This window comes from Bactrocera latifrons, unplaced genomic scaffold (genome assembly GCF_001853355.1).
Source record: "Bactrocera latifrons isolate USDA-ARS-PBARC rearing strain unplaced genomic scaffold, ASM185335v1 scaffold_300, whole genome shotgun sequence".
NCBI classification, from domain to species: Eukaryota; Metazoa; Arthropoda; class Insecta; order Diptera; family Tephritidae; genus Bactrocera; species Bactrocera latifrons.
The window spans coordinates 39,352-52,789 of record NW_017536631.1 but is presented as its reverse complement, the minus strand read 5'-3'; the positions used below and the strand labels follow the sequence as shown (position 1 = coordinate 52,789).

At 31.7% G+C, this 13,438-nt stretch overlaps 1 protein-coding gene across 2 annotated transcripts; it reads right to left on the bottom strand.

Annotated features, from left to right (window-relative positions):
- On the bottom strand, nucleotides 1–2,215 carry LOC108970549 (putative elongator complex protein 4). Of its 2 annotated transcripts, XM_018936000.1 has the most exons (6): nucleotides 2,050–2,215; nucleotides 1,701–1,989; nucleotides 1,609–1,644; nucleotides 624–1,543; nucleotides 333–567; nucleotides 1–268 (listed from the first exon to the last, which is right to left on the bottom strand). In XM_018936000.1, exons 2-6 carry the CDS (start codon nucleotides 1,813–1,815, stop codon nucleotides 183–185), a joined length of 1,392 nt encoding a protein of 463 aa, XP_018791545.1. In that variant the 5' UTR covers nucleotides 1,816–1,989; nucleotides 2,050–2,215; the 3' UTR covers nucleotides 1–182. The 2 variants fall into 2 exon arrangements, with proteins under 2 accessions (XP_018791545.1, XP_018791544.1); XM_018935999.1 differs by having other exon boundaries at nucleotides 1,701–2,215.
- Nucleotides 2,216–13,438: the final 11,223 nt, after the last annotated feature.

Below are 13,438 nucleotides of genomic sequence, written 5' to 3'. Positions count from 1 at the left end.
TTGTTTGTTGAAAAAACACACCGTTGGCTTTATTTTATATAACGGCAGACAAAAAAAAAATTATTTATATCTGCACATTTTGAAAGTTTGCATTTTTCGTTGTTATGCTGCAACAAAGAACCAATATACTTTTTTTCCTTTTGTTAAACGAGTTTGTATTTGCATAGCAAAAARTAGTGAACTTAAAAATCCATTGCCGTAGCACTGGCTGAAGATCCGCCACTGCAACTAAATGTTTGCATATTTTCTTTGATATCGTCTTGCATTTCTATAGTAGAAAAAGAAAGTTTGTTTTTAAATAATAAATCCATTTCAAAATAAATATAAATTACCTGGTGGCAAATGAAGCTTTTCAATGACGAACTTCTTTCGACGTAACTTAAATGCTAAATCCGAAGTTTCTGGCATATAGGCAGTAAGTGTATTAACAGCTGTAATTTTATGTAAATGTATTAGACCGCTGTATTCTTTAAAAGCGTTGTTGGTTTCATGTTCAGATCCGCTAAATGATTCTAATTCGATGGCGTAGTCCACCAAGTTCCGTATTTTGGGAACAAGCGACTCATCCTTAATTAAAATTTTACTATTAGTTTCTGCGATAATTATCCAGTAGTTATACTTACATATTTAGATATCAAATGCATAGGCATAGTGATAAAACAAACCGACACTGAGTTCCTTACTATGCCTCTTAACACTGTTAGAAATTTTAAAATGTTTTTCGGAAATTCTTCATCATACCAAAGTGGCGATCCCAGTGATGTAATGCAGATACGACAAAGGCTACGATAAACCAATGTACTCGATGAAAATTTTTCCTCCTTGGCAAATGATTGAACTAATTTAAGAAAACGTTGATATTTCGAATTATTAAAGATTTTTTCACAATTATTATTTTGTTTTTGGCCTAAAATAGTAGGAGCCTGCACAGCATCGATTTGCAGTTTAGTTGAATTTTGAATCCGGGGAGTTTCATTGGAATTACCGGAYAGTAGAGCTGCTGCAGCATTAATTCTTTCCTGTTCTAAATCAACTTCTTTGCAACTGATGTTGCTTCCACTACTGCTACTCGTCGCATTTTGATCAGTATAATCTTTGAACTCTGCATTTGATTCAACCGCGGAAAATACATTATCCTCATCACCTAACCCACAATCATAATCATCGTCTACTTCATCTGAATTAACATATGAATTTCCATTCCACAATAGAGTGTCGACAAAGTCTAGCAAATTTTTATCCATATGCTCCATCAAATTAAAATGGTGCCCTATTTTACAAGGTATTTGTTCCGAATTTACTGGTGGAAGATCATTGTAGCGCCATGCAATTCGTAAACCATTTTGAGAGGACACACCGTTTTCTTGCTCGGTAGATTTTTCAATTTCCACTTCATCATCATTGAGTGGTTTTGGCAATTTGCGTATTAATTCCTGTGGATCATCATCCAAACTTCCTAATAAAACCGACTGTCCTGAAACTACTCCTTCCGCAATAAAGTATTTCGCTAAAACCTTTGAAAATGTTACGAACTTATCTTCCTCTATATCATAAAAAGAAGAAATACAGTCCTTATTTTCGCTAAATTTATTAGATGATCAACGTTACCAATTAGACATATTGAGCCAACAGGCAAGCCACCTCCTAAAAATTCGTAACTAGTTTTACATTAATATTATTTTAATTACTTTATTTCTTACCAAAAATAACATCAAACGATGGATTTCCACTGGAAGTTATTATCTGTCCTGTTTGCGGACTAGTCCGTGTGCCTGGTACTGGTTTTTGCACATGCCGTTTGCGAAAGCTCGACATTTTATAGATTGCGCCAACAGAAAGTTACGCGAAACAACTTACTGCCTTCACAATGTACGACCCGTTGCAGTAATGTTGGATTTATTATTATTTATTTTAGACGTTATCTATTAGCGTTGTTGACGTTTCAATAATGCAATTTTCCGTTTGGCGGAAGCGTAAAAAAATGTGTGACTATAAAATGTTAGCGAATTAACAGAAGGCCCTTTTTCTATATTAAATTAAACTATTTACATTTACTACTATCTAGAATTATAACCGTGTACCGTATTTAAACTCTTTGTTATTTAGAAATTACAAACACAGAAATTTATTTATTTTTTTATTTACAACCGTATTCCAAGTTATAAAACATACTCAAGGCAAATTTATATGGCAACAGGGCTACAAAAAAAATTAACACTAACAAAATATTAGCAGAAAATGTCAAATATAGCGAGAATAAATTGTGGACTGTATATTAGCATGTCAAAAGCAGAGAACGTGGATTATAAAGGCTCTTCCCCGACTTGAGCGCCATCTAGCTACCAAGAGCAGAGAATGTTAATGAACAGAGAAGTAAATGTTAAATCAAATCCTTTAGAGTACTAATTTGTAGTGTTTGACCGATGCTCAATTTTTCGCCGATGTCGATCCACTGTTCAAGAATTTTCAAATCGCAGATGACCCTCCCTGTAATGATCTTCTCTACAGTATTTAGAGTTTTTGGTTATTTATGGCAGTTATAATAATTTATATTTGTTTTGATTTTGAGCATATGCCTCAGAGTATCAAACCACATGTGCACCATCACTTCAATATTGTAAAGAAATGTTCTTATGTATATAAAAATCTATTTATAACATGACAAATTATAAATATTAGTTTGTCAAAAAAGTCTTGCGGTATTTTCGCTRGTTGGCGATGAGAGCACGTAGTTCTAGTTTTATTCGTCRCATCGGGTCATGCAATACCTTTTTGGAAAGCTCATTTCACGCGCTAACACGTGTTTGATTGATTGTCGTTTCTTTTAAGTCGTTCGTCAGTTATAGCGTCGCAAACATGGAGCAAAATAAAGAGAAAATACGGCATATTTTACAGTATTACTACGATAAAAGCAAAAATGCATCTCAAGCCGCCAATAAAATTTGTGCAGTTTATGAACCCGATACAGTTTCCATTTCCACCGCACAACGATGGTTTCAACATTTTCGTTCTGGTGTAGAGGTGGTCGAAGATGCGCCACGCTCCGGAAGGCCTGTCGTCGAAAATTGCGATAAAATCGCTGAATTGGTCGAAAGAGACCGGCATAGTAGCAGCCGTAGCATCGGTCAAGAKCTGGGCATGAGTYATCAAAAAAAWTTTTATGWACAATTGAAAATTCAATAAAAATACCGTAAGACTTTTTTGACAACCAATATATATAAAAATTGTAATATAAGAAAATTTTTTTAGAGTATTGAAGTGAAGGTGCACATACTGCTTAAAAACAAACGTTCTTTGAACAAACCTATTACACACATAAATAAGAGAATGTAAATTATATCAAGTATCCACGCAATGCACGCAATGAAAATTAATTAAAACTAAATTAATTAAATATGTAAAGGCCCATTATCATAAAATTTTAGTAAATGTAATAATGTGTTGTTGTTATTGCATCTATGGACAGAGCAACGTTCGTTAACTTAATATATTGTACATAGGCACTTGTGCAAAAAAGTGTGGTATAAATAGATTCCCAAGAAAAACTAGTCAATAGGCATGATTCTTATTATACAATAAATAGCAAAGAACAAAAAAATAGCAACTGCTGTAGGGCAGAATGAAGACGGCAGAAGACACACAGAAAAGGGTAACTACACTACTGTGCATGAATTTGGTTATACATAAGTATCCACATACATTTGTATGTATGTATGTATACAGTAGATATCTGCACATTCATAGATTTTGATACCTAACCTTTAAGTGTTCTGTGTGGGATTCTCGAAACAAAGAGGTATCCTACGAAGCAAAGGTCTAATAAATTACACAACTCTTACAATTGCCTGAATATCCTGCCAAACAGTAATAATGGTCAAAGTGAATTGAAAAATAAAGTGAGCTGAAAGAAAAAAGGGAAAATAACACTACATTTCGCAGAAATAATGTAGAAAAAGAAAAAAATTTAGATAAAAAGTTTCTTGGAAAAATAACAGTTTTTTTTATACTCCTTTTTATAAAGAAGTGAATTGCATAATTCTATATTAAGTTTTTTTTGAATGTTTAGAATATTTATTATATTTGTAAATATATTTAAATAAGATAAGTTATGAATACATGTCATACATATGTATATGTATGTATATACTCGGGTTTATGTGAGTGTTGCTAATACTGCATGTATAGCCTATATGTATGTATATACTCGTTTTAACTGCACTTTGTACAAGTGTGGTGGCCCACGCCTATTACAACACCTGTCTCTTATACACATCTAGATGTGTATAAGAGTCAGTATGTATATGTATGTATATACTCGTTTGAGTTGAGTTTCGAATCAAATACATACATACAAACATATTTACACTCATACATACATACATCATCGAACTCATTAATTTGAAACATTTTGGACCTCTTTTGCTAATTTACAATTAAAAATTATACAATTGCATTGCAGCAGATGTGTTCTGCTCCGCAGATATCCTGCTGTCTTAAGTGACGCTTGCCGATATCTACAACCTAAATCCTTTCGTTTTTCAAACCTTTGTATGTACATATAATACATAAAGGAGTGTCCAACGGTGCCTACTAATGTGCATGTCCAGTTTAATTTGGAATTTATGTTGCAGAACGAACTGTATGTGTTTGTTCATAACGTTAGAAATCTATGGGTTTTTAAAGGATGAAACTATGCATAGCCATGCAGATGGATGTATATTTTCATATACATATATACAGTAGCGGATCGAAAAGAGGGTTCAGTAATACTGTGCCTGTGAGCAATTTAAATATTCTATTAAAAGCGATATAACTTGTAAATTAAATATTAGCATATCTGTAACATCCTTTGACTACGATATTCACTATATGGGAATTCGTACTAACTTAACTTAAACCCTATTTAACTGTTCGCTTCATTTGCTTAAGATTCTATATCGCTTCATTTTATTCCAATATCTTATACCCGATTTTAAAGTAAGATTTGTGTGATTTGTAAAAAGTTTAGTTATATCTACATATATTTGTAAATTGTCGCAATGAGTCAAACATCATCACCCCCTAAGTCGAAATCCTTGATACGACACTGAATGTGTATTGGTACAAATGCATACATATTCATGTCAATCGGAAGATACATTAAGTAGGTACTTAATAGCGTGGTGAATGTGGTATGCCTTTATACAAAGGTACATACATATGTATGTACGTAGATATGTATCAATATATATTTTCTTGGTGTTACTTTTGTACTACAAGTACGGTGCTTGACGAAGGTACTTACGATTTTAAATATACTACAGACATATGTTACACAAAATATTTGCAAAATTTTGTTTAAAATTTAGTTTAATACTTGTACATTTTCCTTCCTCGTTGTTTATAAATTTCCGACGTTGCAATTTGAAAAGGTAGGCTCGTCGGTTTACGTATTAAATAAAATATTGGTAAAACTATCGACTACGCCTTCAGACCTATTTCTCTACCCTTGCACGCTCTAATAATTATATTTATATACTACATGTACGTATGTATGTTTGTTTCTTTCTTCGTTCTCAATACTAGATCTAATAATTTTGTTAAGATTCTATTTGTCCCAGTTACTGACATCAAAGCACCTTTTTTGTTATCCTTTTTTAGCAGGTTAAACGCATGCCACAATGAAATAACCTTTAATTAGCGCGGTGAAAGATGTTTGATGCCCCTGTGTAAGTAGATTTACGTCTATTACATTGAAGTTTCTTAAAATATGCTCACTTTTCCTTTTTTCTTTTTTTCAGAAAATACACATAATATTAAAATAGTGGGTGTGTCTAATACACTAATCGCCTAGTTCCTCTTCAGCTGTCTAAGTATCATAAATAATATAAACTATGTATGTATATGTTTGTAAGTAGACGATTGAAGCCACTTGGCTTCAAAATTGTTGTAATATATTCTTATATATTCGCTATAAAAATATAATTAAAAATGCATCTATACTCCAAATAGAATGTGCAACGTAAACATTGCATTATACGATTTTTTAAAAATTCCGTCTACGAACTAACTATAGCCGAAAATGCAGCGTTCGTTACAGAGGTACGCGATTAAATTCTATGTGAAAATTTTTTAAATCGACTCAGTCCTATTATTTTCCGAACAAACTCTGTAGTATGTATGCATGAATGTACTATATTTAAAAAAAGACCGTAAAAAATCCAAATAATTATTTGAAAAAGCGCTTGTCTAAACATAGCAATATGTTTTGTGAATCAATAACAATTTAGCATAGAATTCAGATATATTTTATAGTTTTGCTAGAGTTGTTCTAAATTTCTAATATAACTATTAATAATTTAATTTTCACAAACTTAAACTATAGTCAAATTTTTTTGCCATAAAATAATTAATACGTCGATACAATTCCAGTTTAGAATTCAGCATAGGACCTACCAAGTCCAATTCAATTATTTAGCGACATTCGTGATCAAATGCACGGAAACTGTGGACCAAAATAGAAACACTTAGAATCTCAGAATATGTTWGAAGTTAATATATGTTTCTGACAGCGTGCCTTTGACTGTAAGCTGATGCGTATGACACTGATGTACATATTAAATGACTGCTTATTGGTCACAAGTCAACAAGAAAGACGTGGCTGTTGGAAATCGTTTAGGACAGGCGTATGCTTTTCGATCACATTACTAACGTACCTTGATAATATATTAATAACGAATTTGATGCATACACAATTTAACTGAGAAATTATACAGCTTCTTAAGAAAATAGAGAACGGAGGCTACCGTTGATAAAAAATACGTAAGAAGGGTTTGATGTCTCTTTAAAATCGCTGCAATTATATTCAACAAGTATTCGCGTATTCGGAATTTAACGAATTTTTATATATGGTTAAAAGTACACCTAATACCTACTTGTGTAGTAGGCATAGATGAATATAATCATTTTAAGTTTGATGGCTTACAACTAACTGTGCTTTACCACGTTTACGTTCCCTGGTTTTGCATTTTTAAAATAGTTGAAGAAATGTAAAATTTTTACCGATGTCTGCGTAAAAAATAGTAACTTATCAATATTAACCCCTGTTTCAAGTATGACATGGAGTATACATACATAGATTCAATCAACATATTTTCAAGATTAATGAGCCATGACTATTGTCAACTTACCATACTAAAATAGACGATAAGACTTATTCTTATTTGTGGTTGTTAGTTTTTCAATAAACGTTTATAATAACATATTAATTTAGGTTTGTGTAGTTAGTAGGTCCGTTCCCGTAATGGCCATAGTCTGATTGCATGTATTTGGGATTATCTGAACATTCAAACTTTATGTGAATTAAAAAACAGCTACACTTTTCAACTGATTTTAGAAATCCAATGTACCATATGTGTGTATGTAAAAATATCCAACCTTTTCAGATGGCCGCCATCTCCCCCAACACAAATTCGTTTAGTTTTAAAACTATTTCTTTAAGCAATGCCATCTGCATTTATTTGAAGAATCGTTCTGTAAGAACAGATGACAGGAAGTCAAACGACAAATTAAATGAATCCTTGTGCTGCCCTAAAATATTTCAAATAATTAGAGATGAAAAAACGGATATGTAAAAATAAATTAACAACTTGACATTTTACTTAAAAAACGTGAACACCATTGAGTATTGGTGCGCATGTGCAGCCTGAAAGGATGAGGCTGTGGCAAGAGTCGGTTTAAAAAGGAAATGAAGCCATAAAAATTTCGTGTAGTTGAAATTGAGGTATTAATGGTGTTGCTATTGACAACTTTAAAACACATTAATTTAATGTATCGTTCCGAAATGGAATAAAGCATGGGTATTTATTGATCTCTGAGTTTTGATGTTTTTAGATAAAACAGTTATGGATTTTGTACGACAACCTGTCATACCACTGATTATATCAACGGAATATATGTTATTCATTTGTTAAATTTCATGTAATGAAGCAACAAGTTTTGCTGTCATTTTAGTAACAAGATGCTTACAAGTGTTCGTATTAAAAAATGAATGTTTAACTTTGGGGATGAAACAAATTACAAGTAGCACTAGTTTGAAGAGCGTATACATGTATATATGTATGCGTATACCTTTGAACAAATGTACGTAAATAAATGAATTTATGTAGCTAAGGTGAACGCTACCAATAAATAAATTAAAAATTCCAGTTTTAACTCAAAAAATCAAATTCCGTCCACACCTATACCTATAATTTATTACGGTTCTTTACCCAATAAACAAATACGAGCTTAATGGAGGACAGCAAAAGCTTTCTAAAGCAAATAATTATGTAATATTATGTATATACTACGGGTGATATTAATGACGGTATATCTTTAGGCTCAAATAATTATAAAATATTTTTCTAGTTCAGTTCTTTTTTGATAATAAGATGAACAGTGTACACGTATGCTTACTGTCTTTTTCAATACATTTTCTTAAGTGTCTACTTCTTTCTATTGCTTTTGTTGTTACATTCTTGTCGTTTTTAGTATGAGTATGTATTCCTTAGCTTATGCTTTCTATCCGACAATTTGCTACTTTTGCCAGTAGTTGCACAGTTACATTTTGCAAAAATACTGAACGATTTTTCCCTCCTCTGTTGTACATATGTATGTATGTATGTTAAGCATTTTTACAGATAAAAGTAAACAGCCATGTTCTGCGTAAATTGAAACTGCCTTTATTCATTTTGACCAATGCTGATAAATGAAGTGCGAGGTAGGTGTAAGAAGAATTGGATTCACCCATAGATGGATCTTCTTTCGCTATTTGTTTAGAAATCCTAAGGAAGCAACTTATTTCAAAGCACAAATTTCTTACTAACCGATTGCCAAGTAACAAATACAAAAATTTTCATTTTCAATTGTGTAATGAGGGGACATACTATATAGCCTGTTTATGTTATATATATATGTATGTACGTACGAAGAACCCGTGAAATTTTACACTTTAAGGTATAAAAATATCTTTAAAAGTTTTGTATTCAATAAACATAAATAGCAAGAGAATTGAAAGTCTCCGGCCTACCATAATAAGCACACATTTTTTTTATCAAAACTGTTTTTGTTGTTTTTTGCGATATCGTCCTTCAAACGGTCCAATAACGCTATGTAATAGTAGTTGTTGAGTGTCCTTTCGTTTTCAAGGTAGTCAATCAGAATTATTCCATTCGCATCCCAAAATACAGACACCATAACCTCGTCAGCCGACTGTTGCAGTTTTTCACCCTTTGACGCGAGTTCATCGAGTGCAGTCCCCTCAGAAGACTGTTGAATTTCTTCGGAGTGATGGAGCCATGTTTCATCCATTGTCGCATTACAATGGATTTAATTCTAGTAGCGCCATCTATGTGTCAGGCGTGGGACTTTTCAATTGTCTTGTTAGTACTGTTTCTATAATTGGGATCCAACCTATAACAATTCTCAGCCTTGCATATATTTTGGATGTTTGAATCCGAAGTTTTTATATTTGGAAATTTATATATATATGTTATATGCAATGGTATGGTTTTATTTATATTATAAATCTCAGGTAATATTCATGATATAAAGTTGCAACTATCAATAGTTGTTATATACATACGTAAAGTATATCCCGTTTCACAACTGTAAACTAATTACAAAATTGAAGTAAAACCCTACTTGAAACTTAGAAGCTATGCATTTTCTATTTGTTTTTTGTCTTCTGATCAATATACTCCAGATTTTATCTGCAAAGAAATATACTTTCTTTATAACTCCAACCGCTTCCAACTTTCACCTTTTTATTGGAGGTGTGAATACCAGTAATGCTATGATTGTTCCATTGATAGCATTGTGAAAAGGCAAAGGTGGTGGCTAGATTCTTTTGAACTATGATCAATTGTAAGGCGTCAGGACTTGCTCATAAAAAACCAAGATATTTACACGATAATTTTGTATACAATCTTGTAAGCCTTTTAAAGGGGTTACTACGAGATCCTTGCTATTCTTTTTTATACTGAATTCTCAATATTCTATTATGTGATGTTTGTAGGTGTTTTGATTTATTGCTTCTTTTGTTTAGCCAACAAAAGCCTTCAAAAATTAGGGTGCTGTAGTAAATTAAATAAACGGATCTTAGAAATAAATGATAAGTAAACGTCGCTTATATTTTCTAAGCAGTTTAAATCTTTTGAATTCAACAATTGTTTCCATATATGTATTTTATATCGAAAATGTCATCATGGAATGAAAACATTAACTTCAGTAACAGCGATTTTTTGATGAGTATGTACATACAACAAAAAAATATATGCAATATTTTACATATATAGTATTTGCAAATGCCTCTAATGTAAGAGAGATCTATTAAACAATACATACATATGTACATATGTATATATATGTATACGTATTTGGACAAATTTTGAAATCATATTTATTTTGTTTTCATTCATTTTTAGTAATTTTGTGACAACTGCGGTTATTTAATTTTTTCTTCAACATTTTTCTTTTACGATCGCCATCAAAACGGAAAAAGGAAGAATACCTTGACAAACTACTAAGAAAAACTAATAAGAAAAAGCAAATCGCCGAGCTTTTAGAGAGATAAACGACACATTATAAATTGTTACCATCGATTGTTTATACATATGTACTAAGAGGTTATGTTGACACAAATTGCACCAGCACTTTAATACATGGTTCTATTTAAAAGGGTTGCTTTTTAATCCGTTTACCTCTTGGATTTCAGCACATGTACAACATGTTCTCTGAACCCATGTTTAGGATTTAATAGTTTTCCTTTGGTTTTTTTTTTTCAAACATCTTTTATATAATCTCTAATCCTTCAAAGCATCTTAATCCTGCCATCAAATGCAAGTCTTAGTATTTTTTTCTTTAAATTATATTCCCATTATTTTCTCATTTCGATTTAAGCAAAACGGTTGGTATAAAAGTCGAAAAATCTATTTACACAAAGTTAGTGGTGGTATATGTATATAACAATATTTATGCTGTTTGCATGGCTTAAACAAATCTGACTAAATAAACGAACAAACATAAATTCCATTTTTAAATTAGTATATAATGATCAGGATATACGAACATGGTCGTTCACTTTTCTAAAACAGGTTAAGTAAAGTTAATAGGACTAAGTATACAATTTTCCATGTGTAGTCACAATTTTCCAGTAATATTATCCTTAAAAAAGCCCCCACGTCCACATAAAAATTGACTGTTTTAGTTTTTTTTATAAACATATGACAAATACCCTAATTGTCATATGCTAGAACATTTTTCCGATATTTTATTATGTTCATAAAAAACAGATCATGTATCAAAAACTAGCACGCATTTAACCCATTAAGATGGGGGTGTAAAAGGGTAAACATTGACCAAACATTCATATTTGGTAATTGTGAAAATTGCTCATTTCCTCCATCGTTGAAACTTGGTATATCATTTCTCAATAAAAAATAAAGTGGACATTCCCAAAAAAAAAAAAAAAAAACAGTAATAATAGATATGCAAATATGTACATATGTATTATATATATATGCATGATTGGTAAAAGTGATAAATAATTGATTTACAACACATATGTATTTTTAGATGATGTTGGATCATTTGACGTCATCGAAATCGAGCATACATATACATATAAATGCTCTTCTTACGAACGTTTGCAACCAATTAAGAACTGTTTCTTCAAATCGTATCAAAAGTTCATCAAAGGAGCACCATGTTGTTACATTGCAAAAAATGTTTTCTCTAAAAGCTATTTTTTCCATCGATAGGAGAGAAGCATAAATAAGCGTTATAAGGAGAACATGAAAAGCCTATCTAAGGCATTAAAGTGGAAATAAGTGTATGTATGGTGTAAGAGTTTACTTCAAATTCCTTTCATACATACATACATATATATGTTTTCATTTATGGAATCTCATCTGCATAAGAGGCGTTTAACACAAAAATATCTTCATTTCCATACCTTTTGCTTCACTTTTTGTTCTCGCTTTTTCCTATATGCCTTGCCTTCCCCATTTGTCCATTGATATATTTACATAAGAACATGTGAAGATGTGTGTATACTTGTATATGTAAAAACTTGAAATGTACTGAATATGGTGTATGCATATATCCGACCGCCTCGTGAATACGAAAGAACTCATTGGCTACTGCCTACATTTACCCCATAACGCCGCCTATTTATTTTTTATGGAATCTTTTAACAAGTTTGATGTTTTCATATGTGTTTTCCTGTAAACTACCCGCACATGTATGCATGAACATTAAAATTCGAATACTTTTGTGGTAGCCATATTTGCTCATCTCTCCGTCTTTAGTGTTCATTAGATGATAATATTAAGAAAGGGCTAATTTTAAGTGTAAAGTTAGTGTGACAGATGAAATATATTATATAGTATAAACGTTTAAACTGCTCACTTTGCTAAGACCATCTGTACCATTTTGACTTGATATCAAATTTTGACAATTTTCAGATATCGTTTTTTCGTAAAGAAATCCTATCGTGGCCCAATGAAACATTCGAAACAATATTGGTTAAGATGCGTCACAATGAGCACGCAATCTTTAGATACTTAAGTATATTTTTTAATCCAGAAGTCAACTATAGCGTTCGTTTAGAATAACATTTTCTTGTTTGAATGCACATACTTATTATTAAATCATACACGATTAAAAACAAAAGTTGTTCTTTGCAAAAATGGGAAAAGAATATTGATCTTAAATAAAGTCTAAGTTCAACTTATAAACTATTATAATACTAACTATTTTTTGGGTTCCAAGACCTTATTTAATTATATTTCTTAGACTTAGAGTATGTGCGTTCTAAAAGAAAAAGTTATCACTGTTCAAAAGTTTTGTAGAAAAAACGTTGAATTTCAGTAATGAATAATTTTTATTTTAACAAAAGCTAGATGAACAGCAATTCATATTTTAGTTTGAAATGTGTTCACTTTGCAAATAGGGTCCCTGGCTCTGATTCAAAAGATAATCAATATATACCTTCACCTAGATAATATATATAGATTATCGCCAACAATGCCAAAAAAATAGAAGACATTAGTCTATGGATTGTATACGAGGTGTGTTCAAAAAGTATCGCGAATTTTGTGTTTTTTCAAAAATTATTTATTTATTCATGAATAACTATTTTGTCCCCTCCAAAGTAATCCCCATGAGATATTAAACACTTGGTTTTTCCAATCTTCGAAGCACTTCAAAAAAAAATTTTTTTTTTATCTTCTTCTGTTCCTCCTTCGATGCCGTCTTTATCTCGTCAAGAGAAGCGTAACGTCGTCTTTTCATGGACCTCTTCAGTTTAGGGAATAAGAAAAAGTCACAGGGGGCCAGATCTGGGGAATATGGTGGCTGCGGCATCATTAGTGTGTTGTTTTTGGCCAAAAAGTCGCGCACAAGCAACGATGTGTGA